Source organism: Poecilia latipinna, unplaced genomic scaffold (assembly GCF_001443285.1).
Source record: "Poecilia latipinna isolate Pla-1442-1.1 unplaced genomic scaffold, P_latipinna-1.0 Scaffold2904, whole genome shotgun sequence".
Lineage (NCBI taxonomy): Eukaryota > Metazoa > Chordata > Actinopteri > Cyprinodontiformes > Poeciliidae > Poecilia > Poecilia latipinna.
The window spans coordinates 30,182-58,127 of NW_015115520.1; the positions used below are offsets into that span (position 1 = coordinate 30,182).

The window sequence follows — 27,946 nt, forward strand, 5'->3', positions numbered from 1 at the left end:
ATATATATATATATATATATATTTTTTTTTTTGTCAGGGTGGAAATAAGTAGACATAAGCTCTCTTTATTACTGCAGGGCCCAACAGGGTAAGTTTACAGTTGGTGTGTTCAGTCATTATGATTGAATCAGCCTGTCTGCCTTGTTGATGACTCAAATGGTGAGAATGAAGTCATAACTGCTGTCTGCTTTCGGAGAACATCAATGTTTGTCAAGGCCAGCCATGAGCAGACATTGCATCACATTCTGCAATTTATCTCATGATTATTGCCTCTCCTGATGAGTTTTAGAGTTGCGATCTCAATCAAGGTAGCTGCGGATGTGTGTGCGTGTGTGCGTGTGTGTGCGTGTGTGTGCGTGTGTCTGCTCCTGAAGCAGCTGCCTCACTCCTTCGCTGATGTACTCATCCAGCACGCCTTCCTGCGAGGAGAGAGTTTGCAGACTGTTGCCGCTGAAGGGGAAATAACATGACTGTGGGGTATTAACAAAAGATTTACCGACGCGCCGGCTGCTTATGACACAGTTTGTTTTTCTCATCACTCCGGCTCAGGCCCCCGTTGCACCATTATTATCATTTTGCTCCACCTTGGATCATTTCTCCCATTCCTGCAGCAACGCGGCACCAGACGTGAAGACAAGAAGAGCCTTTCAGGCCCGAGTTTGGATTTCTAAGTCCCTTTAAAGCTTGAGAGTCAGAGAGGTTGGTTTAATGTGCGCTAATGCAGGGAGACGTAGAGAGGAGTTGCATTGAAATTTGCCGTAAATTGGATTTAAATTATTTATGCTTTGCGTAATCCAACTTCAAGGCATTTCTCTTGCTTCGTATTTGCAGCAAAGTAATTTCAGCTGCCCAGACGGACTATTTTCCTTAATTGATGACGCTTTACCTCTTTTGTGAGTTAATTTGACGGCTTCCATCAAATTAATGTGTAAACATTTCTTTCACGCAAGTCTTTTTTTTTTCCCCCCTCTTGTCTTGTGTACATACTTTTAGCAATTACAAGTGTTTGATTTGCTTCATTAGGAACCGTCTTTGTTGGAACACGTTGTGGAAAACTTGCACACACAGAAGGACTGAAACTGCCTTTCCTGTTAGCAGCTATGAAATGTTGCAAACCTACTCACTCAGCTGGAGTAATGTGATTTTCTCGTGGAATCCCTTTTTCAGCCTCAGATACCGCCATGACCACATGACAGGAGTAGTCATCGTTGCCTCACAGACTGTTGGGGAAGCAGAGGAAACGGTGTGGAGCAGAGAAGCTGGGTCATAAAAGCAAGGAGGACAGATGAGAGGGAGAAAAAAACTGACCTAATCAGCTCCAAGCCAGGCGATAAGTACAAAGATAATAGCTACGAAATAGCAAGAAAGACAAGGGGGCAGAATTTAAAAGCGATTTGCTGCTGTGTGTGTGATTATTATGTGGAGTGAGGCAAGTGTTATTGACACAGAGAGCCTATATATGTGCAAAACTATTCATACCCCTTGAATATTTTCACACTTTGTCCAAATATTGGCACAAAATGCAATGCATTTGATGAGCATTTAACATGATGAATCAATACAAAGAAGCATATAAGTGTGAAAAAGAAAAAGTCATGATCTCTGTTAGTTCAAGCCTAAACATCTTAAATATTTGGGTGTGTGTTTATCTCTTATTTTAAGGCCCTTTTAAAGCTAAACATAAAATATGCAGCTCTATACAGACTTGATTTTCTATCCTTCTTCTGTATTCATTCCATTCATATTATTTAGTCTGTCATTACTAGGGAGGTTTTGGATGTGGACCCATTCTCTGAACAATACCACTGATAGTCATAGGGGGGCACTGTGGTGCAGGATAGCTCACGTACAGTCAAGTAAATGAGCAAAAAAGAAGATGATGATGACATAAGTGGCAGAATTTCTCCATCTACACTCTACTGAGTATTTATTGATCCATTAGTTCTGTTCCCATTTTTCCCGTTTTCCTCTGAAATCGGAGGCTTTCTCAAAACTGGCCACTCCCTGCTTTGAAATTGAAATATGTGGGCAGGGAACGTTTGACAACTTTTGAAACGGGTGGTCCTTTCTACATGTGTAAAGGCTGCATAAAGGGTATCTTCACTCTGATATCCCTCAGCAAAATAACTCCACTGCACACCGTCCTCATGGTGTGGGTACGCTTCTCCTCACCAGGAGAAGCGTACCCACAATGTGGGTTCTCTCGCATCTGTTCATCTGATATGTTCAGAGGAAAATCCTGAAAATGGTTGCAGGCAGCAGACGACTTGAGACTGCAGGACAACAACCCCTAAGATACATTTCTAATGACAAACTTTAAAAATGTTGTTCTGATGCTCTCTGTCTGCTGCAATTTGCACTTTGTTGATTATATGTTGCTTGGTTAATTTGTTTTCTTTTGCACCCGTCAAGCTAAGCTCTTCATAAAGTTGGCGAAACAAGGAGACGGACAAGATGATTAAGAATCATTCTGAAAACTGCTGGAAAACTGGATCCTTTAACACCAGCTCATTTCCTCTGGGTTTGGTCTCTGCTCTTGGATTTCGTTCTTTTCCACAGAAGGGAGGCTCATCAGTACCCAAGTCATAAATGGTCCAGTGAGGAGCAGTGACTCAGCTTTCTCGCGGCAGCCCGACATCGAGCTCGCACTCAGAGTTTTACAACAACTGCTGGCTTTGCGATATGTGGGTCAGTGGGTTAGCGCTTTAGATTAACTTCGCTGCTAGCCTCAGGCATAATGGCTGCACTTGGCCGTTAATGCTTCTCTGATTTGTGTCCCTCTGCCTTTTGCTGTCAAGTGTCTGTGCTTATTTCTCTTAAAGTGTTATTTTGCTTTTCTTCTTCTCTTTGAAGTGTTGGCTTCTGAGAACATGTGGGCCCTGCAGACTCTCACTATTAGTCATCCACTGCCCAGACGCACACCATTGGTGCAGAAATCTGACAAAAGCGTATCGCTGGTAATGCACTGGGATCTTGGGTCAGTCTGAGCTGCAAGTGGACATATTCTAGCAGCAGCAGAGGCAAATGTGTCCTACTCTTGTGTAAAGAATGCCTCATTTGAACATTGTCTGATAGATGAAGCAGAACGGATGGCAGGTGATTTTAGTTGATAACTATTCATAGAGTATGTCCTACGAAATCTCTATGAATCGTCTGATTTGTGTTTGAGTGATGGATGGATTCCCTTAGTTTCTTCATGAGTGGAAATAATTTAAAACAGCTTGATTTGATTTTGCTACAAACAAGGAAGTTGTGTAGTTGCCGTCTTTCAGCCGACTGACACATTCCCATGTTTCATACAGTTGGAGAAAACCCCTGTCCCTTCGCCACGCTCTCTGATCTTTTAAAAAGAGTTTAAAACTCATAACTAGCATGATGGAGAATTGAAGCAATTTCGAAGCTGCCACATTTTGAAACCTTTTGTTTGCCTTGATACCAGAAACGGCCTGACTGCTGGAACTGAAAGGAGTTGAAGAGCTTTTGCAGATACAGCATTAATTAAGTTATTTTTTTCTGTTGTTGTTGTTGCTCTTTAGTAGTTTATATTTCCTTTGGAGCTCAGAGAGTCCTTCATTAATTTTTAAGCCTCTCTGAAGACTAGATTTACTGTCGCACTCCAGAAATGTGCTGTTGTCACTGTGATTGGTGTGAACATTTAGGCTGTCTTTCTCAGATCACCCCCCCCCACCCTTTTTGTTTTGGCTGCTTCGGTGTTTTTCCTCTCCATCCTCGTTGACCTCATTGCAGTAATGGGACCTTATTGATCCCAGCACCTCCAGGCTGAATCATGTACACCTGCTTTACCTAATGAGAACTGTAACTGGCGCTTGACTTTCATGTTTATTAACCCAATGCAGGATAACCGTCAGTAGAAACAAACAACATTAAATTAACGCCGGGTGACGTGCTCTGTTTTTACTCCGTCGTATTGTTGTTCTCAGATGGAGCTGTCGCTATGGCACTCCGGCTGTAAATGCATTGTAAATATCCTCCAAGTTATTAAAAGCTGCGCTGCGAAAACATCACGACAACGCAGCTGAAAGGAGAACGGTTTCCTCTTCTCCGCTAATGAGCAGGCAGTGTGTATCTGAGCGTAAGGGACGAGGCTGGGAAATGGACTTTGGACTCATATCGGCCAATTCTTTGTAGACGCGTCATTCCTCAGTTCACTTCATTAGAAAGAGATGCTTGGAGTGTAACTCTAGGTAAATAATCAACACATAGAGTAGGTGAATTTAACTCCATGTTAAAGGTGAAAAATCTCTGAGACAAACCAAGTGGTTTCATCATTATTTTTCTATTAAGTTGAACATCTTATTACAGGTGATATAGTTCTACTTTGTTACAGAGGGAGTTTTGATATGCACATATGTAATTTTGCATACCTTTTAACTCTTCTTCCGGTTTCTTTTTAAAGTCTGTTTGGCTGTGAACACAACAGTTTGACCTCAGTCACATGAAACAAGTCTAGATTTTGCTATAAAATCCAGTCAAACAAATGTCAAATACTTTTACTGCACTGAATCATTGTGAACACAAGGTTTATTTCCCACTTAGTGTTCATAATAACCAAATAATTATTGACATTAGCATAATTGCTCATAACCTGGGCTAGAGAAAAAAATCTCAAATGAGGACGGATAAACATCAGGGATGAATATAAGGAAGAGCCAGATGGTGAGAAAGGAACAATCTTAGAAAGAACTACACCAAATAATTGGGAGCTCACGGTAGATTTCTTTAAAATGCTAAAATCCTGATTGCTGTTGATTGTTCAGCTTTAATTCCTTACCTGAGGGAGCTGACCGGCTAGCATTTCCTTAATACACCCACCAGTGGTTGTTTGTACCTTCTGTTTAAAAGCATTGTTTCTGTGTGAAGCCAATTTAATCGCAATCAACATCCAGAATTCGTTCATTAACAGCAATTAAAATCAGGGCGTTTTGGATCCCTGCCGCTTCGTCATCATCGATGCGGCCCAACGACCGGCCCTGGGGATCCACAGAAACGCATGCATCCAGGAAAAACTGCCGGAGCTGAAATCTGTTTTGAAAGCTCAGCGGTTGCTTGTTGCTTACCCATAAATCCCACGTTTAATGCTGTCGCAGACAAGACTATGAATGTGAGCCCTCCGTCCCCCAGGTACAGGTGGCCTTTTTATAGCTGTTTGTCAGCCTCAAAATGAAGCAAAAAAAAAAAAAAAAGTAGAAATAGCAGACTTTACGCTTCAGTGTTTGGGGACCACTTCATCAGAACGACATCGTTTTCAGTTTTTAAATCTGCCACCGGCACTCTCACACGTAAGCCCACATGTCTTATTATCATGGTTATCTAATCAGTCTGCGGCCTTGTAATGAATGAGAGCAAGATAATCCTCACCAATCTTCTCCTGCTTCACTCTTTGTGCAGTCAGCTTTAGGCTCAGCCTCTAATCAGCGCCGCCGTTTGGCCTCCTGACATCGCCAGTGCACCGACTAGCTTTGTGTTGTTGCATGATGTGTTTATGTATCAAGGTCCCTCAGCCTACTTTGTTTTTTACTCCTTCTCACCAAGTTCATTTATTTAACTATTTGTCATTTAATTCACTCTGGTACTTTTTGTATCCCAGCTGAATTTCCTGTTTGCTTTCTTTTAACATTTATTAAAAAAGACCAGAGAGAATGAGGCTATTTTACTGGGACAGGGATCCTCTTCATCGAAATATGAGACAGGGATGTAACTTTTTTTATTTTTTTATTTTACACAACTAAAAAGTACACCATGAACATTTTAAATTAAATTGTGAAAGCTTATTGAGATTTCCATATTTATATACTTCCATTTTTATATTTTCTGTGTCGTTATTACACGGCAATTATTTAACAGGAGAGGGATGTGTGTGAACGCAAACGTCTGCCATGACAGCATGTGTGCATTAGCGCATTACTTCATGTAACATGTCGATCAGCATCCTGTCACAAACAGGCTGCTTTGTAAGAGCAAAAGACGATGCAACACACAGCAAAAGTCCACCTTAATTCCTGTTATGTATGCATTATTCACAGCTGAAAAGTGGTGGAATCACCAATATCAGCTGTCATCATTTGCTTCTGGGAAAACAGGCAGTTTTTATTGCTCGGTTTTTACAGTGAAAATGTTATCACTCTTTCTCTCTCTAATAAACAAACATGAAGTATAACCAGGTAAAGGGAAGAGCTAATGATTGGAAAATAAATAACTTCATCAAATGGTCTCTCTCTCTCTCTCTCTCTCTCTGCCTCTCTTTCTCTCTGTCTCTCTCTCTCTCTCTCTTCATGGAAAGTTAATCAGTTCACATGCAAAATTTGGATTTCTCAGTATCTGGAGACTGAGGGAAAGAAAATTTTAAAGTCTTTTATTACGCCACCTTTGCTCACTGCTATGAAGGCCCTCATGTGGTTCTGGTGTCAGACTGTGGTGTCTGTGGCGTTTGGACCTCAACAGATCCAGTTCTCATGCTCTTTTCTCCACTTCCGCTAAAGAGGAATAGCTGGATTCACAGCTGTAGGACCTGGAAGGTCACCCTCAGATTGACTGGTGGTGATTGGCTCTCCTCTACACCGGCTGCGAATGGCTATGGTCCCCTCCTTCAGGCTTCTGAACTGAATTTTATTTGAGTCGAAAGACTAGCTTGCTGTGAGATTCAGGATTTTGGTGAGTAGAAATAATGTAACTGGATGTTAAACAAGTGAATGAAACTTGTTTGCTGGACATTTTGGTGGATGGATCTCTCTACCCACCCTGTTCCTTGTACTACACTGAGCCAGCTCTCAGAAGCACGCTGGAGTCAGACATTGTTTTTACCACGTCTGTGTTTGATAGCTGACAGGAAAAATCTACCGTTTTCCTAACATGTTTACATTTCAGGGAGACAACGTTTCAAACCAGATAACAAAAATATCATCCAGGATATTCTTACATATCTTCACCTCCACCGGGAATATTCTCAGCCAAGCAAAGTAGATTTGAGCTTAGCAAAAAACAAACAAACAAAAAAAAAACATAATTCCTTTATAAAGCATTCAAATTGAAGTAAATTTTAGTCTATCGTAATAGCACAGGCCCACAGAGTCTGCAATGAAATGACTGGAACGCTGCTCATGCATTTACAAAGCAGAGTTGTGCTGGAAGAAATAAATGCGCTCTTATTGAAACTTGCTTTTAACCCAGGCAAAGTACAAGACATAGCGTCAAAGTTGAACATAAGTGTGGGAGGTTTTAGCAGAATCCAAAAGCTCTATTCGCAACAGAACAAAAGAGGAAGCAGAGATGTTATTTTTGCTAAATGCTTCTTGTTACTGTTACAGCTAAATAAAGTCAAATGAATGAAACTGAAATATTATATAATAGTGACTTTGAGGATGGACTCCATTTCAAACATTTTCTTCATTGTTGCGTTTTCCTTCTTTTTCATGGCGCTTTTTTTTCCGTCTTGGAACAAATTTGTGTCTTTTTTTGTGACTTTTTATTTTTTTTGGCCAGCCTGTGAGCTCTGCAGCAACAAGCTGCAATGTTTGATTAAAAAACATCCTCAGTTTTTTTTCCCCTCTTTATGTTGGGAAATAGCACAGAGAGACAAGGATATTTGCTGGACTCACCTGCTAGCGGTGTGATTATCAGCTTTTTTCCTCAGCCGGTGTGTAGGTGGAGTTTCTTCAGCAGAAAGCTCAGTTTCCCTTTTTCTTTTAAGACGGGAGGAGTGTTTTGGAAAGTGGCTTCCAAAGCAGTTTTGGCACAAACCCTCTGTTACAGAAACATTAAACATAAAATTGAGCTTCAAAAAGTTATATAATTACGATTTTTCCACACAATATAATATGGCTTTAATTTCTTTTTTAGGTTTCAAGTCAACAAGATTGTTTTGAGCCTTTGTTTTTCAAAATGTTTGATTCTGTATTTTGTTGCATTTATGTGAAATACAGGATGCCCTCACCCACACAGAAAAACTGGAAGGGTCACAAATCATAAAAATACAGTGAATCCTTTCTGTGAGAGTATTATTTTACCATCTGGCGCCAACGCTATCCTGTCATTTTCTGATCTCAGGAGCTGCTGTGGAAATCATCTCCGACCATCTTCTTCTTTGTTTTCCCTCGATTTGTTCTCCACCAGTGCCAAGGAGACGTTTTGTGATCAGTCATTTGCATTATTTGAAAAAAATAAAATAAAATAAATAAATAAAAATACCAATCTGAGTGTGTGCATTTAAAAGTAATAGTTTGGTAAAACTGTGTAGCTGGTCACCTTTTGTCAAAGCTGCAAGGAAAGCAGAGTAAGGGAGCTGCAGATGCATTCTCTAGATGCACACACGCTTTTTACTCCCCTCTTCTTCTGCTGGCCAGCCTTTCTCTTTTTTTCTAGTAGTAGCCATTCAACACTTTATCTCTACCTCAGTATTTGATTTTTCCGGCCTTTGCCGTTCCCCTTTCCCCTTCGTGGGCTTTGTGGAAAGCGACTCGCTCTGTTTTCCGGGACGTCCGCAGTCTGGTCCAACCCAGCGCTGCTGCCTTTTCAGGCTTCAGTCTGATTCTGGATTTATCTTCACTACAGTGTCTACTGGACATTTTTCTTGTAACCTTTGGTGTAAACCAGCAAAAAAAAAAAAAAAAAAAAAAAAACGCCATCGGGCTGGGGGCATTTTGTTTAAAAAGTTACTGTGTGCATACTTCCTTCCCAGCTGATGTCATTCTGCTTTTATGTGTTCGAGGGCACTCAACTTTCCTGAAGAATTGATTTTTGATGAAAACTTTATCAGTGAGCTTTAATCCCCTGTGACTGTGTGTGTGTGTCAGAGAGAGAGAGAGAGATTGATGGCTGTAATAAACCAAGGACATCTATTGAGGTGTGCGCTGGAGCAAAAAGAGTAGAGGATGTGATCATGCAGTGATTCACTGTAGTGAGACTGGGAAGTTACACCGCAGGTCGTTTCACCTCAGCGGCTTTGGGTTGAAGATTGTATGATTTGTTTATGAGTCTTAGGGTTAGTAAAGGTGAATCAGTCCGAGAAGATTGTGTATATGTATATATAAACAAAAGTGAAGCATATTTGACCTGATACTTGCTGCACATTGGGATGATGAGTGCTTACCCCAAGCTGCAGTTTTAACATCCAAAAGAGCTGCTGAGAACCAGGGAGGACGTTATTTGTAGCCTCCTGTTAAACTGTTTTTGGTAACAGTCTATTAGAAGCTCACTGTTTGAATGGAAACTCCATTTCCCTATTAAATACTTTCCCTTTTGCTTCCTTGCATTACTCGAGTGTCACTTTACTTTAATGGAAATGGACTCTCAGCCTGTAATGGTCTTGTTAAAACCCAAGACAGGCGACTGCTGTCATTTTGTGGCCCTTGTATATGTGTGACAGCTGTAACGATTGTCTGTGAAACATAAAACAGCCGTGTCTCACAAGAGCTGTTATGGAATGTCAGAAGTGACAAAATTCAATGAGTCAATAAGTAATTATTCCGGATGATGCATTTATCAATAATGATAATCAAAAAAAATAACAGTGAAATGAATTTATTGTATTATATGTTTGAATCACATGTAATTATTAGGTACTTTTATTTTTAGCAGTTAGCAGTATAGAAGCAATTGATAATCAATCTGATTGGTCTCCAGTTGTGTTCTGGTTTAGGTTAATCAATCAAATGTTTGATTGATTAATCTAATTGATTAATCCCCTGAGGTGGAGATTAAGCCATTAGGAGAGTTTTGTCGTGAACTGCTGCAGAGACAATTTGAAATAATTCATTATTGCTGAGATACATATAAATAACTTTAACACATTATGAATTTAAATTTATCTCACTTGTTTATTGTATAATTTTATAGAAATACATTTGAATTGAATTCAGTTTTCAGTCTCAGTTATATTTAGCAGTCTGCAGAACTAGACCTTGCGACTGCAAAAACCTTGCGAATAATGTAAAAAAATACAAACTAGTGAAACTAGTGAATTCAACAAAATTGCTTTCATTCTTTAAACCTGTACAAATACATCACTCAAGGAAAAAAACAAAACAACAAAACATCACAGACATTGACTGTAGTGGTTTCATGTGCGCCTCCTCCCATCAGACAGACTTATGCATGCATGTGTTTGCAGTTAAACTCTACAGTGGGAAGAGTTTAACTGTCTGCTTGGAGCATCTGTTACCTAGTTTTGTCCCATTTAAACTCTGTCAACATCATTTTGTCTGGAAACAGAACGCTCCTCAGACTTTATCAGCGTTGCAGCTGCTCTCCATGTCTAATTAAACCAGGCTGTCGGAGCAAAATAAAATATATCTCCTCACTTGCGTCCCTGGCATTTCAACTTGTATTTCTCTTTAAAAACAACAAAAACATGGCGACTTTTAACCTTCTAGCTTCTTAGCATTTCTTACGGTCACTCCCGAGTCTGAAAAGGAGTGATTCCTGTGTCAGGGGCGAAGAGATTTTGTTCTGATTATGCGAGTTTGAAGCAGGCTCCTCTGATCCTGGCCGACGTCCTGGGCTCACGGTGGTTACAACACGACTGACCTTGTGTTGCATCTTGACAGCGAGCCAGAGACGAGGATTAGCAGTTTTCTTTTCATTCGAGGAGACACACCGAGAGTCTGAAGAAAAATGACTGCACAGCTTTTACACAGTGAACCAAACAGCCTGATAAAAACCTGCTTTATATTTACAATTTAAATATCCGGAAGTAGAGGGGGTGAGCATAATGTCGACAGCTGTCTTGTTTTCTCTGAAAATGTGAAAGAATAAAAATGACTTTTTTTAATTGTTGCCCATAACTACCAATGAGTCTCTTATGTCACTGTGGAGAGATTTAGCCCTGCTGTGTTTTTTGTTTCTGTTGCATAAATGTGTCAATTCAGTGACCTTGGAAAGATTTTCTGCAAGAGCGTCCTGTTCAGACTATTATTATTCAGCTTAGTTGGGTACACGACTGCACTTGAACTAGGCCAAATCAAAACCTTCACTTCTTCTGATGTGTGATTTTTGGATCATCATATGTGCTTGGATTTAAGATGCCATGCTGATGACTGGATATCACATATATATGTTGTCATCACAATATTAGTGAGTTCAATACTCATATTGAAAAGAACTGATCGGTAACTTTTGGTTAAAATATTCCTAGTGTTATGAACTTGCATTTGACATGCTGATGGAATATGAATCCATTTGGACTGTCTCAGTGCAGCAGAGGCTCACACTGCACACACAGGACATTGCCCAAAAGGCCAAAGTTCGCAGAATCTAGGAAGAACATGTGACAGAGAGGAAGGATGAAAATAGGCTTATATTGCAACTGATATTGCAATATTCACCAATATCGCAAGATTTTCTAATGTCTCCCAGCTCTATGCAGGTATTCAGGATTTTCTGATAGCGAGCAGAATTAACGAGGCAGACTAAACCAGAGCAATGCAATTAATCACATTTTAACTCATAGCATAACAATGGGGTAATTATATGTTCCCACAGGGCAAAGTTGGTTTGGATTAGCCTTTTTTTTTCTATGAATGAATGAAATCATCATTTGAAGCCTGTTGCGTGTACTTAGGTTATCTTTCTCTCATACTAAACTTATTTTTTTTAAACCTCTGAAACATTTCCGTGTGACAGAAAAGCTCAAGGGGTGAATCCTCAAAATGCTGCTCGTCTGCATGCGTTCAACAGTGAAGTGCATTTCCTAAAGCTGCTTTTGGTAGATGATGTCAGGAAGTGACAGCAGGGGTCCCTGTTGAACGGGAGTAAAACTCTTTCAGGCGGCCTCTGAAGCTTTATTTTAGGAACCTCGGTTGTTCTCTTGTTTGTTGCTGCTGGTTTACCGCTAAAGAGCTCTGGGATGCAGCGACAGGCTTTTGTTGTCTGGCTTCAGAAGTCAAAGGTGGGGTCAGAAGCATTTTATATCACATTCTCACAATCTAAACCTAAAATAGTCACTTCGTCTTCATCAGAAATACACCATTAGGCGAGTATTTAGGATGAACTCTTTACTCATTTTAACTTTGCTCCTGTCTCTTTGTTCTCTCACTCTCCACCTCTATTGCAGATCTTTTGTTTTGGCCTTTCTGACCTGCAGCATGTTTCCCACCTGTCCTCTTTGCCCCTAAGCCTCCAAAGCTCTGCTATAACATCCTGTTCTCTGTCTTCCTCTGTCTTTATCTTCAGCTCCACATGCTTCTTCTTTATCCTCAGTCTCTGTCTTCAGGCTTCTGCCTCCAGCCTCTATTTGTGTCCTGGCTCCACTTGTTTGTATCTGTAGTGTTCAGTTGTTGATGCTTTTTTCCCCTTCCCGATTCCCACATATGTGTGCGCCTCCAGCCCCTTTTAGCTGCTGTTCTCTGCAGCTCCATTCCTCCTTCAGCCTTTGTACATGTCAAAGGAGAGGTACCATCGCTTCACTCCCTTGCAGCATGTTCTCCTCACTCCACAGCTCTCTCGCCTGCTTCTGCTCACCGCCGTTACTTTGATCCGACTCCGTTTCTCTGCATTTCAAACGTTATATTAAGACAGGACTCTCGACAGCTGTTTCCTTTTCCTTGGTTGACCTCCAACGTCTGAGCCTCTCCTAGACCCCTAATGCTGTCCAGCAGCAAAGGCATCAGCAGCTGCATCAGCTCTGCCTCTTCTGATGTCAGAAACTCTCCTCTGGACCTCCACACAACACGTCGGACCCCCGGTGCACCAGCACAATCTGCAGTCATCGTGAGACTGGTGGAACAGGAAGCCGTCGTTATTAGGAATGAAATGTGTGAACATAGCCTTCAGTGTTTTCAGGTGTGCCCCTTGTTGATTCATCAATTATAGAAGTCGTGAACGGCGAAGAAGTAATGACTGTGATGCCTGAGAGGAAGGAGTGACTCACATGTGCCCTCTGGAATTCACATCTTTTACTTTACATGACTCATCCGCCTCATTTTGTAGAGATTTACTCCAGACTTCTGGCATATCTTTAATCTTCTGCTCACAAAATTTAATCACATTTGTCCTACATGACACTGTAGTTGTCATTGACAACAAAATGCAAGTCCACTGCCAACATCAATATCATCAGGTTAGGCAGGTGGTCATATTATTGTGCCTGATGGTGTTAAGTTCAAAGTAGAGAACATTATGTGTCGTCAATCTGATTCTAGTGTATCCAGGTCTCCACTCTATTCTGAGGTTTCTAAAGTGTGACGATATTCCCAATTCCTGCATGTTGAGGTTGAAGGCTCCAAATGATAACACAACCTTCCTGTTAGCCACCAAAAGTGTAGCTCTCTCTCACTTTCTCGCAGCGAGAATAACAAGATTTGCCTCATGTGTTTAGGTGTTTTGTCGACTCAATCAGTTATCCCACACAGCCCCGCCTAACGCGTCTCATCCTGCCATCAAGTATAAGCTTGTTGCATTCTGCGACAAGCTCTGACTTAGTTGGATGTAGAGATGAACATTACTCATTATGACGCACCACTAAACGCTGCGTTTTCTCTGAAGTGTAAAACTGCTGATATCATCCTGAAACAGCTTTGTGTACCTGTGATATTTGTTTTGGTGCGTTAGTGTCTGTGGAAAAAGTTACAAGCACACAAACGCTCCATTTCATTTCTGTCAATCTGAGGACTTTGTTGTGAATTTTAGTAGCTGCGTTTATGCCTAACTCTAACCTTGACCATAGGATATTCCTAACTCTAGCCCAAACAAAAGCTTAATTCATGCCGTTCATCTCAGCCTAACTAGTAGAGCTCATTGGAAAAAACCCAGAGGATCAGGAAAATGTCCTTACTCATGTACAAATACAGACACACACACAAAGCCTGACCCGACACATAAAGCTGCTGACGGATCAGCTGGCTTGTTATCTCAGTCTGTCTGTCAGGTTGGTGGCAGAGGCTCGCCTGCTGCACATGAGAAAGCTTATGTCTGTGTGTGTGTGCACTTGTTTGTGGGGGGACGTTGCCCCGTCTTCTTTCTAAAAGACCTTCTATACCAGAGCCACAGCTGTCTTTTTGGGGTCTCTCTCGCATGACAGCAACATTTTTTTCATTCTGGTCTTTCGTGTTTTCCCTTTATCCGTTCTGTCTTTACCAACTCTTTGTTCGTTGACTTGGGGGGGGGGGGGGGAACTTTTGCAGAGTTTGTATACACATACAGGATATGCTAAAACTAGGCTTTTCTGGTTTTTGCTCAGATTTTGGAGTTCTGTTTGTGAAGAAACGAAATGTCTGCTAAAGGGGAGTTTCCCTACAAATTACATAAGGAATAACAACTACTGTTTTGATTTGTGTTTCAGCAGATTCCTCCTGAAGTTGCCATTTTTCTAGATACGTTTTTCCCCTTCTCCCAATGGAGTAAAGGACATTAGTACTCTCTCTGCTTTGTAGCTTTCCTTTAACTCCTTCCACCTCTCTGCTCTCTTGACCTCTTCACATCGCTCTCCTCTTCATCGTCTCAGCCGTTTGCTGCTCCTCCGTGGCCCGTCCTCCTCCCCCGCCACCATTATTTTTCCACCTCTCTTTCACATCTTGCCTCCTCCTGTTTCTCTTATCTCCTCTCCTCTCATCCCAGAGGAGACGGCGCACATCGGATTTACAGTAATTCTGCACGGTAAAGAGAGAACAGAGCTTTAAAAAGAAACACCGCCATGCCTTGTACTCCCGCCATCGTTCATCTCTATAGTAGCCAGATCTGCCCACAGTGCCCACCTCTTTGTGTGACACCAATGTGGACGCAAACACATTAGTCATATATTTTTTTTTTTAAATGTCTCAAGCGCCACCGTTAGTTTTGTTGAAATGTTTCGAATGTGTAGTTTCAACTTGAGAGAAGAGTGCTTCTTTTAAATCTGTGTGAGACGGTCTTTGTTTGCATCCATCAGACCTCTCGTCATGCGGCTGCATCCTTCTTTAAGTACAAAAGGATTTTCTGAGAAATCCTCCATTACTTCATCAGTTCTGCACAGCGGCTTCCTGAAGGGTAACTGCGCTAAACATTTGGTGGTGCTGTATAATGAAGCACGGAAGAAGACGCAGGGCCGGTTCTGAATAAGGCGGACTGTGTGGACAGAGATGAGTTTCTAGTGCGCCTGAAAAAGAGAGAACCGTGCTCAAAAGAGTGAAGACACACCATCGACTAATCCCTGCCTCGGCTCAGATGTGTCTTTTTTTTTTTTTTTCCAAGTGAGGTTTAAATATCTTTTTCTGCCTTTCTCATTGATGTGTGAAGAGTAACTGCTGCGTCTTTTTCATGATTTCCCGGGATACGCGTCAAACGGAGGCAGAGAGATGTTTAAATGTGTATTTCAGAAAGCTTTGATGTTGACACACACTGAAGAAAGTCCCCTCTAACACCATTTACATCTGACTTTTAACTTTAGGGGAAAGAGGAAATCATTATTCCCTGCCAAGTTTCAAGTCTGCAGTACTTCTGGGTGTTTGTAATCTCAACTTCCACTAATTAAAGTGTTAAATTAAGCATCAGTGCTTGTTCCCTCCCGAAGTTTGAAATAAACGACTAAACAACCAAATAACTTTGGAGATGCGCTGATTGGAGATTTAGTGTCAGTAGCACTTTAAGTGCTATAACCAACGGTGTTCAAAGTATTTTGTTTAATCCTTCATGCTCTGAGCGCTCATTGTCACTGCAAAACAGCCTTTGCTCTTTTAAAATACAGAAAAAAATTTTTTCAATCAAATTAAAAATACTTTACCCATCCTAAAGGAAAATTAAAACAGCTCACCGTCTGAGCTGCAGAGACAATACTCCACAGTGACATGTCCTGGATGACACCGTCAGATGTTGACGATCACTGCTAATCCGTCTCATTTGCTTTTGCTGCTCCTCTTTAAATGTCTGTAATGACTTTCACACTTTTGAAACTCTGAACTGTGACCTGATTGCACCAATCAAACAAAAAACAGGATCAGTTGAGCTGAAAATTGTCCGTTTCCAGGCAACAAAAGATAAAAGACTAATGGCTTTGCCAAGTGACTTTTCATATCTTTTTCAACATTACTCCGTTGGCACACATCTTTATATGATTGCTGTTGGATAATTTTATTTTTTTTTTATCAACTAAATCATGTTAATAATAAGGTTGATGTGTTTTCATGAAGTTTTCAGGTTCCTTCTTGAGATGTAGTGTGTGTGTGTGTTCCTATTTTGATTTCCTGTGTTCGTGAGCTTGCATTTGTTTGTGCTCTTTGCATCTGCATTGCTAGCTGTCATCATGCTTGCAAGGCAGACTTGTGGATTTCCTTTTGTGCAAATATTTGTCTCTTTGCATGTTTCCTGTTAACCGGAAAACACTGCGATGGGTCAGTGGACTGACATCGGGTTAACAGGTGTGATGCTGTTTGGACTATTGAGCTGTTGCTAGCTGTAACCTTTTCTGCATGCACAAGCTTATAAGCTGACAAAGGTTGGTACCTAACTTGGCACAACATAAGAAAACCCTAAAACTGCAGTTTTCTCCCCATTTTAAAATAATATTGACTTTAATTAAAGGATTAAGGGATTACACGGCCCTGTTAATTCTTCAACCTCTCAGGCTTAGAAAGCACTTTCATAGCTAACAGGATAATGCCTGCATTGTCATCAAGCTAAACAGAGATGTGTCTTTTTTTTTTTTTTTACCCTTATTGCCACTTAGAGATTAAGGAGGTGTTTTTTCTCTCAACTTGGATAGATTTGTTAAAAAATATACCAGGTGATTAATGCTCGAGATTTTCAGAGTAAGAAAAGAAGAACTTTAAAAAGCAGCAGCAGGGATTTATTGATGGAGGAGTCCCTACCAGGTTTATTTATGTAGCACTAAAAACCCCCCCACAAGGGTAGAAAATGAAAGTTTAGAGTTTATAGATGAGATGAAGAGGAAGCTTAAAGAAGAAGAAGAAAAAGATCATTTTCCTCTAAGATATCCGATGTGATTTCATATCGCATTTCTTTGGCTGGTGCAGAATGAGAGATCACACAGCTCGGTTAAAGCTTGTCCTCCAACGCTGAGATCAGTTTACCTCTAACTACATTTTCTTCAGCTGAGTTTCTGCAGTTTGCTCATAAACACAGACTCCCGTTTCTGAATATTTTTCTTCCCTTTTCTTTCTTTTTTTTAAATTTTCGTTTTCTGTCCCGACGCTTTGATGTCTCCATCGGTCTACTTGGACGCTTCCCTTCCACGACCTTCCCGTTTTGTTTGTTCCTGCTCCAAATTTTAGACGCAGCCGACTGAGAGAAACCAGCGTCTTTTGCCACCTTGACGATGACGTTTTCTAATCCCCTCCATTGTTTCGGCTGACAGGCCTCTTGTTGGGACCATGTTTCCCGTCAATCAGCCGGCAGCAGCTCCTGGTGGTCTGCAAGCACTCTTTTAAATCCAGACTCATTTGCATGGACTTTGCAGGCATTTGTTTCGGAAATTCAAATTTGAGGCTAATTCCAACATGAGATCGTAACATCTTGTTCTTATTTACAACAGTGACATTTTACTTCATTTTGTTCTATTTGGTTTGCAGGATTATGTTTTCAGTGCGAATGATTACTAATGATGCGTCACATATGAATGATGTTGGATCTTTCTAAAACTGAGCTGTGATACATGTAATGGACTATTAAAAAACAGAGGGCTGTTTTAATAGATTTGAATAAATCTGGATCTCCCACAACTTGTCTCTATTAAGGTTTATAGTTTGAACTGCAGTCATATTCATAACTCAGCACAAACAGAAAGATGTCGAATAGCTTACGAAGGCAAGTTAGAGTCATAGCTTACCGTTTCTAATTTCCCTGCTGGTCGAGTTAAATGGAAAATAACATTTCATCCCGTCATACCTTGTTGGCATAGCCGTCTTGATATCCTTCCACCGAAATGTGAAGCAGCAAACATTACAGTGGCGTCACTGTTTTTGCAGCTTTTTCTGTTTATTCAGGGACGTCTGCAGCATTGGTGATGGAGAACATGCATTCAAGATCAAAATTATTAATACCCCTCACAGTTTTAGTCTTAAAACAATCATTTCATGTATTTCTTTGGACTAACATCCAATATTAATGTCTTTGAGTGCCTCAGTCAGAAAGCAGACTTGAGCTGAACATTAGGGTGATGGCAGGGAGGCATTCCAATCTGTAGATTATTTATTTATTTATTTATTTATTTATTTATTTATTTATTTATTTTTCTACTGATGCTCCTTTTCCGTTAACTTATTACCTTTTGCAAGATGTCTGTCCCATTCCTGTCAGAAACAAACCAAATGGTTGGCAATAATTCAACTATCTGACCAGGGAATAAAAAACTGTGACTTTATTCAGAAAGTTGGATTTGATGTGCTGGACAGCGTGATAAAAGGTTTCAACTTTCAGGGAAGTTAGATTTGACTTTCTTCTCATATGAATATAACTACTTAGACCCTCCAGCTTCCACTTTAGCTATAATAAAACTTCACAGCTAGAGTTTTCCTCACAAATGTAGCAGAGTTAATTAGATCCAGTCAGCGGTACAGCAGAGAAGTTGATGATCCTTTTCTTTTGTGTTCAGGTTCACAAGTAAGAGGCAGCTGCAGTAGAGCCTCTAAACTTACTATGAATGTTGTTTCCATATATATATATAAACATCTGAAAAAACTCACGTGTGTTCTCCTCTGAGCAAAAGAAACCTAAAAAGCCTTTCTTCTGTCTGAACCCCCCCGCCCCCTTTTAAACCTGCACCTTTGTCGGCTTTTATTTCTCTTCCGGTGTTCCCCTCAGGTTAGTTTTTACATCCATCATTACAAAGAGATGCTGCTCTTGCCATTTTTTGCCCTCACTCCCGTTATCATTTTCCACAGACTATAAATCGGGCTCTTCACCACTCTGTGCTGCATCTCATTCCAGGCGTCGTGTCACATTGCGTTCCCATATGACTCGTTGTTCCCGCTGCAGCGGATCAGGGGTCTCGGTTCATATTCATAGAAAGACGTGTGATCGGAGCAGAAGTTCATCCCAGAATTCACCCTGATGTCTCTCAGGTTTGAAGGGATTCTTTTTGAGAGGTTAAGGAAGGTAAAAAAAAAAAGAACAAAAAAACAAGTTACTGGTTTGATTCTCAGCAGAGAGAACCTGCAAAAAAAGAGAAAGGTTTTCCTCTCTTCTTTTTATTTGCATTAGAGTATTTTATTACTTTCTTATATATTAGTCCAGCTAAAAGAAATGGAGAAATGTTTACTTGTTCTTTGAAAATTGCTATTATGAAACGATTAAACTCTGACTAAACTAGTTCAGCAACTAAATGCATCATAAATAGAAGCTTGCTTAATGTATCAGAAACTGCATGGCTGTCTTTTTCTGAACTCCTGGTCGAACTGCGATATGAAGCCCTTCCGCTCTGAAAGCGTAATGACGCAGACGCAAATGACCCAGCGGCTGATGATCCACGGTTTGTCGCTTTATTGCCTTTTCTCACTTAAGGATAAACTTATAGAATCAAACGCGATGGAATCGGAGTCATTAAGTGGGGTTTGGTTTTTGCCTTGATTTGTTTTTGGCATTTTCCTGGAAGTTATTAAGCCCAGCAAATTAGAGTTATCGTGCAATACGAGGCCATTATGAACATCTGAAGGCAGCTGATGATTAATGAAGAGCTTTTATTCAGTTTGTCATTTATAGAGCAACGCCGTCAGCTCAAGCTGGAACTGTACGCACAAACACTTTGCAGAACTCGGGCTGAAACAGTTAAGACCGTGGATGAACTCAACTGGGAGTTTGTGGCCAATTCCCGATTATGGATTTTGTGACGCTCTGACTTGCTGGAAGAAATTTAAACTTATTTTGAATTTCTCCTTTATTAATAACAGGATACTTCCCCCTCTCCTCCCTTTTCGCATTAATTTAAACTAGAACTCACCAGCAATAAAACATTTATAGTAAAATATGGTTTTAGCCTGAATTTCCTAATAAATAAATAACATAATAATAATAATAATAATAATAATTACAATAGATTTAATTGACGCTTTTTCAACTCAAATCGCACCTGAAAACATATTCGATTATTATACACGCCATCCAGAAACGGATAACATTTTTAGTTTCCAGCTAGCCAATCACTGGACGGGGCAGATTAAGTGTAAAACGTTTGATTACAATCAAATTGCCTCCTCCTGTGTTTCAGATCTGGTGTATCCCTAATGAAGAAGGGTAATAAATAGGCTGTAAACCTCTTAAATTTCAAATTACACAATGCTTAGCGGACAAATAATATGTAAACGACCCAAAAGTTACGCTGGGATTCCTCGGGGTCTCCACAGGCAGGACGAATGAGGTGCATTAAATGAAATCTCTGAAGGTAAACCTGATGAGTCTCGAACTTCTGGAGCTCCTTTGATTTTAAGTTTCTATTTTAGGAGGTAGGAGTTACAGCTTGTGAATCTTTTCATTTTCAGTCTGCTTCTCTCTGGTAATATTTTTACATTTTCAGTGTTTTCTCCAGAGAGAGGGAGAGTAGAGTAAAAAGCCGGAGACACACACACACACACACACACACACACACACACAGAGAAGACACTGGCTCCCTCCTGATAGCAGTCACACTGCTGTCTGCTTAGACCGCCTCTACATAACAGAAACTACGCTGAAGAGCCTCCAAGCACACTCAAATTAATTGGATTTGCTGTTAAATTGCTTCTTTTGACAAGTGCACACACACACACACACACACGCACACACGCATGCACACATACAAATACCCTTGCAGTTAGCTCGCTGTGATTAAAAATATGTTGTAGCATCTCTAGCAGCAAATGGAAGTTCCCAGCTCCAGTCTACTGCAGTTTAATAAGTCTCTTGCACTCACACACGGGCTTCCAGCTACAAATCAGGACAAGAAATTGGCTTTTCTTTCTCCAAAAGAGGTAATTAGCCACTTATGCCTGAACTAAAATAAGCCTTGCAGAAACTGTATCCCCAACATTCATCTGTCTTTGTCAGTTTTCAGCGAGTTTTGTTGCGACGATTAATTTTTTTCTTCTTTTTTTTTCCAGTATATTTGGTTTGGATTCAGTCGTCCCTATAGCTTATTTGTGAAGAGATACTTTTACGTGAAGCAAATTGTCTGCATTATGTTACCCTGCTGGAACAGAAAGGGGCACTAATCACGAGCAGGTGTCGGTAAACACGCTGTTCCTCACTGGTCTCTGGCCAGCAAGGCACTAAAGCCAGTAGCATCTCTGGTCTATTTGGAGTCTGCTTTGTTCTTCAGCAGCTTTCAGAGCGAGAACACAGCAAAGTCCCACTGCATGCTGTTCTTACTGCATAAAATAACGCTCATTAAGCATTATAATTCAGCTTTATGTGAAGCATGCTGGTTTTTATTTTAGACCAAACTTAACGCATCAGGTCCTGTCACATCCTGTTACCTGCACCGATCAGGCATAAGATTATGACCACCGACAGCTGCGTTTTACTACCCTGTCGTCATATCGCCTGGTGTGAGGCATGTTAGTCAGCAAGTGAACATTTGTCCATCATTTGATAAACAGGCAAGTGTAAGGATTTGAATGAGGTTGAAAATGTGATTTATAGATTTCAGCATCTAGCATCTCCAAAACTCCAGCTTTGGTTGTGTTGATCCCCAAACTGAGGGATCTTTTTTTTTTTTTTTTAAATCAACATTTGTATCAAAAATCAGCAGCAGATGCATATTTCTCCACTATACTGACAGAACGAAAAATCATATAAAAAATGCTGCTCTTTATTTCCATATTTTTAGTAAATAAGCAGTCACGCTCTGAAATATAGTGAAGGGTTTGTGTTGGGATTTTATTTCAAAGCTGGATAAAATCAGGCGATTTTGTTTTTCTTTATAAGAATGATCATGTTTTGCTGTTTGTGTTTCTTTAAAAACTTTTTTCATCAAGTATGAAATGCTGAGATCTTGCACCTTTGCAGATGAAAGAATTTTTTATTTTTTATTTTGCATTTTCTCATTAATGAGATGAAATACTTTTTTTTTTTTTTTTTCTCTTAAGGCACTTGGTTCAGCAAAAACAATTCGGCCGCGTTCCCATCGTGAGCGAAATTGAACGCACCACACATGGCCACGGTAGCAAATCTTTTATTCATCAGTAGCTTCGTCTATAGTTTTGATTTAAATGTGGTTTCCAGGATGAAAGCATTGTCCTGAGTCAAACAGAGGGTAAAGCAGACAAAAACTACCGACTGTCCACAAGTTGTGCCTTTTCTAAGCTTTAATGTGACAGTGACAGTGCAAGGACACACGTTCATGATGGGTGGATTATGTGTTGTGACTCTGAATGTGTGTGTGGAGGGTGGGCTGTCTTTCATCCAGTGGGTTTAACCTTGAGCACATGCATGCAGAGAGCGCTGCAGCTTCAGGAGCGGGCGGTAGAGGACAGAGCTACAACAGGTGATGGCACCGTGTGCGTGTCCTCAATGAGAGCGGCAGGGACCGATGGGCCGTCTCTGCTCCAGCGTCCTTTTTAAAGCGAGCTTTGAGTTAGTAAGACACAGATGTCCTCTCAGAGGAGATCCACACACCGTCTCCTTTTTTCTTTTAACTCCGTAAACAAATATGGGGCTGAGAAAGAGAAGCAGTTCAGAATGACCACTTTAGTCTGGTTTCAAGTAAATCCCACAAAGCTGTTGAAGTAAACATGTTTAGAGTTTAGACATAAACAGTGATCGTTTCTATGACTGATTTCTCTTCTCATAAGCATTGTAAATGTTCGTATATCATCCTAAGATAGTGGTGAGGTGGGGTTTTATTTTTGATACAAATCAGTGAAACCTTTTTAAGTATCTATATTCTGGTCTCACATTTATTATTAGCAAAACAATTTTTTTTAGCTCTTAAGATCTACTTTAGACCTTTAAGCATCTTAAATGGCCAAGAAACGAACAAAAACTTTAAAAGGTTGTCAGCTGTCAGATTTGCCATATGGTTTGCATCTGGTTTCCACTTATTTTCATCGTAAATGTTCATCAAATAAGCTAGGTTTGCCATTATAGCACTCTACAACAATATTCAAATCCTTGAGCTTTTTTTCTCATTTCTAATTGTGTCACATTAGAATCAGAGTTTATTTATTTTACAGGGATTTCACACGATAGACCAACACAATCTAAATCCCTGTGTTCAACGTCTTGGAGTAAATATTTTTGTGCTGCTGCCTTTTGCCACGGTTACAACAGTGAGATTTTTGAAGGATGTTTCCACCAGCTTTACTTTTTTTTTTTTTATCTTCAGATTTCTGAAAATGTCAAAATTTCCACTGAAAAATAAAAATAGAGCCCTAAATAACCAACGTAGCAAAACAAAAACACTTACACTTTAAATATTTTCATAACTTTGACCATTTCCTTCCACTTTACCGTAATCTACTACTTTGCGTCAGTCTCGAACGAAATTATTTACTCTCTGGCTGTGACAAAGTATAAAATCCTTCACAGGGAGTGAATCATTTTTACCCGTATCTGCATACTAGACCATATTTCAGCCAGTTTCTCATGATGCAGCATCCTGTCTCCTCTGTTAATGTTGTGCTGCAGCCTGTAGCATCTGTTACCTCACTAACAATTCCTCTGAAACGGCAGTGAGGGAAAAAAAACCCCCCAACAACATTGGTCTGCTTATGTTTTCAGTGTGGCGCGCTAATGATCCAGTTGCGCATAAGCTCAGGAGTCATTAGCAACATGTGCCATTAAGTAATGCATGAAAATAATTATAGAGCTGCTGTGTTGGTCTTCCGTTCACTCGGCGAGTATGAAGGTACGCTGTAGATGTTTGAAAAGACAATTTGACGTAGCTTCCTCTAACCCTTTCTGTTCTCCGCTCTCCTCAGCGGAGCCCCTGCCGCTCATGGACCTGTGTCGACGTGCGGCCCGCCTGGCGTTGGGTCGGGAACGGCTCAAGGAAATTGAGAGCCTCCCTCTGCCCCAGTCCCTCAAAAATTACCTCCAGTACCAGTGACCGACACCGGCAGATCCAACTGGGACAACAAGGACGAGGAGCAGGCCACCAGAGATTCTGCAGATGGACGATGAAAGGGTGAACTTGAGGTCGCACAGAGGGGATGATTGATTGAAGAACGTCCACACCGGAGCACCGCAGCTCTCATGAATCCGTACAAGGACGGATAAGGACGAAGGCAGATGAACTGGAGGCAGAGGAGGAGAGGAAATTCAGGCTTTCCAACAATCGGACCACACCAGCTTCTTCTTTCTTTTTTTTTAAAATTAATTTTAGGCTGCTTTTTTTGGTTTTAGACTTGAAATAAATTATTGATGACAGCGTCACATCAGTGTCTCTTTCATCCAGACTGAAAACCCATCCTCTGATGGCACAGCGCTGTTAGGTGGTGAAAGCAAACATCGCCATCTAGTGGTGAGAATAATAAAAAGAAAAAAAAAACAGGAGAAAGTAAGCACACTAATCCCATCCATGGAGGCCTTTCTGACATACACTCACTGACCATATCATTGCAGCTGATGTCTGTTCATAATCCACACTGGCACAGGTGGCTGGCGGCAGAATCAAAAAATGTCCAAAAGGATTTTTAGCACTGATGTATTTATGTGACTGACCCCAGGCCTGCCCATCAGCTCACACTGCACACAGATTACATCAGCACACATCTGGGAGGTGTGTGTACAGATCCACACAATACATCCTTATCTGAAGAGAACGAAGCCCCTTTTCAGACATTTAATGCCGTTTACCGCACTCTTCTTAATCCTTCTTCTCAACGCTTTAAATTAAAACGATTTTAACTCCTCGGCATGAGAACGTGGAGTTTGACAATGAATTATAAAACCAGAACTAGTTCTGATTTCTCACAACTGGTGACTCTTTAATTAGTTTTTAGTTGTATTAAATATATACTTTTTAATATTAAACAGATATGATGGTTAATTTGCAGTATTGTGAAAAGTTTGCCTTAGGAAGAACCTGATCTAAGTTCAGCTATTACGTGTTAAAACTAGAATAAAACATGTTCATAGTTCCCCACATAATCATTCTGAACGAAATTAAAACTTATATCATTAACTAATTTATGTTCATTCTTTTTTTTTCTTTTTTTTTTTACTTAATTCCATCTTTAAAATTATATACACTGCTCAAAAAAATAAAGGGAACACTCAAATAACACATCCTAGATCTGAATGAATGAAATATTCTCATTGAATACTTTGTTCTGTACAAAGTTGAATGTGCCGACAACAAAATCACACAAAAATCATCAATGGAAATCAAATTTATTAGCCAATGGAGGCCTGGATTTGGAGCCACACACAAAATTAAAGTGAAATGTTCCCTTTATGTTTTTGAGCAGTATAGATCATTGTCTTTAAGGTCATAAAGGCCATCTTGCAGCATTTACAAGCTGGTCTTTACAGCCTATTTGCCTCAGTTTAATGACCTTCTGTGCTTAGTTAAATGTATATGAAGTTGCTTAAAAACTCAAATGACTCTTTGTCCACGTTTCTCTTTTCACAGAGCGTACACTTCACATAAACGTCTATGTTACATGCTGCGCTCTGTCCATCGTGAAAAACATTAAGTCCAAAGTTTTCAAAAAATGTGCTGTTTTATTTTTTTAGATGCATTCACGCACAACAGAAACACAAAGGTATTTTTTTAGCATCATGTCCATGCATAACTAAATAATCTCTAAGTTACTCAATAAAACTTAGGCAAAGTTCAAATGAGGGCATTTTAAGCTAAATAAAATGATATACTACCACCCTGAGATCACTTACATGTTATCAAGTGGCATCTTCATAACGGTAAAGAAGTTTTAAACTTAAGAAAAACAAAATAGCAGTAAGAAAAAAAATAATCTGTTCACTGAATTTAATTCACAATACCACACTAAGCAGCTGTGGGAGAAACACTACGAAATAAGACAGAAGATCCAAGTGTTGATGCACAACTTTTCCTCCAATATGTCTGAAAGGGGCTTCATTTCTCAATCGGTTAGAAGAAATCTACCTTTCGGTTTTGGTTAAGCTAGTCTTTCGTTTCTTTGAAAACAATCAATCCTCACGTGACACTAACCCACTTACAACAATGTCAAATCACAACCAAAGTTATTTCGGTGGAAGCCATCGGTCGTAGAGACGCCGGCTGTTGTTTGTAGCGCCCCGCTGTAGCTCACTTGGTAGCAAGCAGCGTGTGTGTCAGCTCTCCACGCCACTGCTTTCACTTCTTAGGAGACCAGAGTTAGACTGGACCTGTAAGAGAGGCCGTAGCAGGACCTCTGGACCCGGCAGGTGTGCTGCTGGATCCGCACAGAACATAGACGACCAGTCCACAACCACGAGACCAATCGATTTCTACTTCCTTAAAAATGGCTCGAGTCACTTTTTCCAACTTTATTTGTGTTGTTCAGTATGAAACCTTTTAAATCCGATAATGAAAGGATGGAGTTAGGGTTTATTTATCACAAGCTAGCTGTGTGTTTGTGACATTCAGGTTGATTTTGTTAAGACGATGCTGACGATGAAGGGAGACGGAAACTCAAACTTGTTACTTCAATGCTGCTTTTATTAATTATTATTATTATTATTATTATTATTATTATTTGCGATGGTTATGGTCTTATCTTCTGTTTTTACTGGTTGGAATGAGGAGAATGGGACCATTTCAAGAGTTTAGTGGAATCAATTAGAAGTATGAAATGTGAATAAAAGCCAAGTGACATTAAAACACTTCATCGCCTTTTTTCTTTCAATCCACTTCTGCTTGCAAACGATAAGCACAAACGAAGCAATGTGATTTGAAGAACTCCTCTCTAAGACGCTCATCAATATGCAAAGACAGTACCTCAGCCAGTTTGAAGCAAAGGAAACAATATATTGACCAACAGGAAGATGGAAATGGGCCTGGCGGTTCGCCGGGGGGGTTCAGACTGCTACAGCATTTTTAATTTTGCCTCGGTGAGTTTTAATCTCTTGTACGTGCTAAGGGAGGGAAAACAATGTGGCAATTTTTCCTGCCTTTTGTTTGCTGATGTTCATTTAGCAGTTTTTTCCCCCCCTCCCTAGGAAGTCAACAGTTACTCAGCTTCTGATGCCGCTCCTGCTGCGGTAAATAAAACACATTCAGGAGGAAAACTGCAATCGACTTCAATCTAACAGAATCTGATGCTTCCTCCAGCTGCAGGATCAAGACTCTTCGTTAAAACAGGAACATGTCAAGCTCACACACACACACACACACGAGCATCATTATTTCCCTGTTTTCAGCGATTGGCTCTTATTATGGCAGCATAAGACCTATTAAAATGAAACGCTGCACAGGAGATGACAACAGACAACACTAGTGAGCTAATGGAAATCGATTTAGCCCCTAATTAGTCCCAGTTACAGGATGGTTCTTGCTATGAAGGTGTGAATAAGTCAACAAATGAAAACATATTAGTACAGTACTGGACTTTTATATTTCAAAAGAATGCTAGAGTAAAAGTGATTCAACTATTGATTAGTTTTGTTTTAAAACGTTCAATCTTGTAGAACCATCACTGATTCAATGAATAAAATGTTCAAGTTGGAGATACAATTTCACATCTACAACCCAGAAAGGTGAGTTTTAATTCAATATTAAAAAGATGATTGTTTCCACACCGTGCCACAAAGCGTTTTTTTTTTTTTTTCTTTCTATCAATTTTCCAGAAAATAATGAAACTACCAGACAGGTAACCATTAAGTTAAAGTCCCATGAAGACTCAACACCGACTGTTCAGGGCTTCAGCAGATGAAGTCTTGCCACGCTGCTTTCTGCCCTCAGTTCTGCTGAATGTGCATTTCTACGCTTCTTGCGTCCCCAAGGAGGGAGAAATACAATCGACTAATTAGTAGCTTAATGTGGCTTTTTAACCGATAAGCACTGCATGTTCAATAATGCTGAAACGGACCTCAGAGAGCCAAGAATGCAGTTAATAGCTATTGACTT

General features: G+C 40.2%; 1 protein-coding gene and 1 long non-coding RNA gene across 6 annotated transcripts in view; one reads left to right on the forward strand and one right to left on the reverse strand.

Moving 5' to 3' along the window:
- The window catches only part of LOC106939545 (SPRY domain-containing SOCS box protein 4-like), a 53,894-nt gene extending 29,499 nt beyond the window's left edge, over positions 1-24,395 (forward strand). For all 5 annotated transcript variants that reach the window (XM_015021971.1, XM_015021972.1, XM_015021969.1 and 2 more), the window contains one exon: positions 23,835-24,395. In XM_015021971.1, coding sequence (XP_014877457.1) covers positions 23,835-23,962 — 128 coding nt within the window. In that variant the 3' untranslated portion in view covers positions 23,963-24,395. The remainder of the gene's footprint in view (positions 1-23,834) is intronic.
- LOC106939546 (uncharacterized) lies at positions 18,611-26,695 on the reverse strand. Its single transcript, XR_001422869.1, has 3 exons — positions 26,027-26,695; positions 22,893-22,897; positions 18,611-18,621 (listed from the first exon to the last, which is right to left on the reverse strand). It is a non-coding gene; the product is annotated as an uncharacterized LOC106939546 (long non-coding RNA).
- Positions 26,696-27,946: the final 1,251 nt, after the last annotated feature.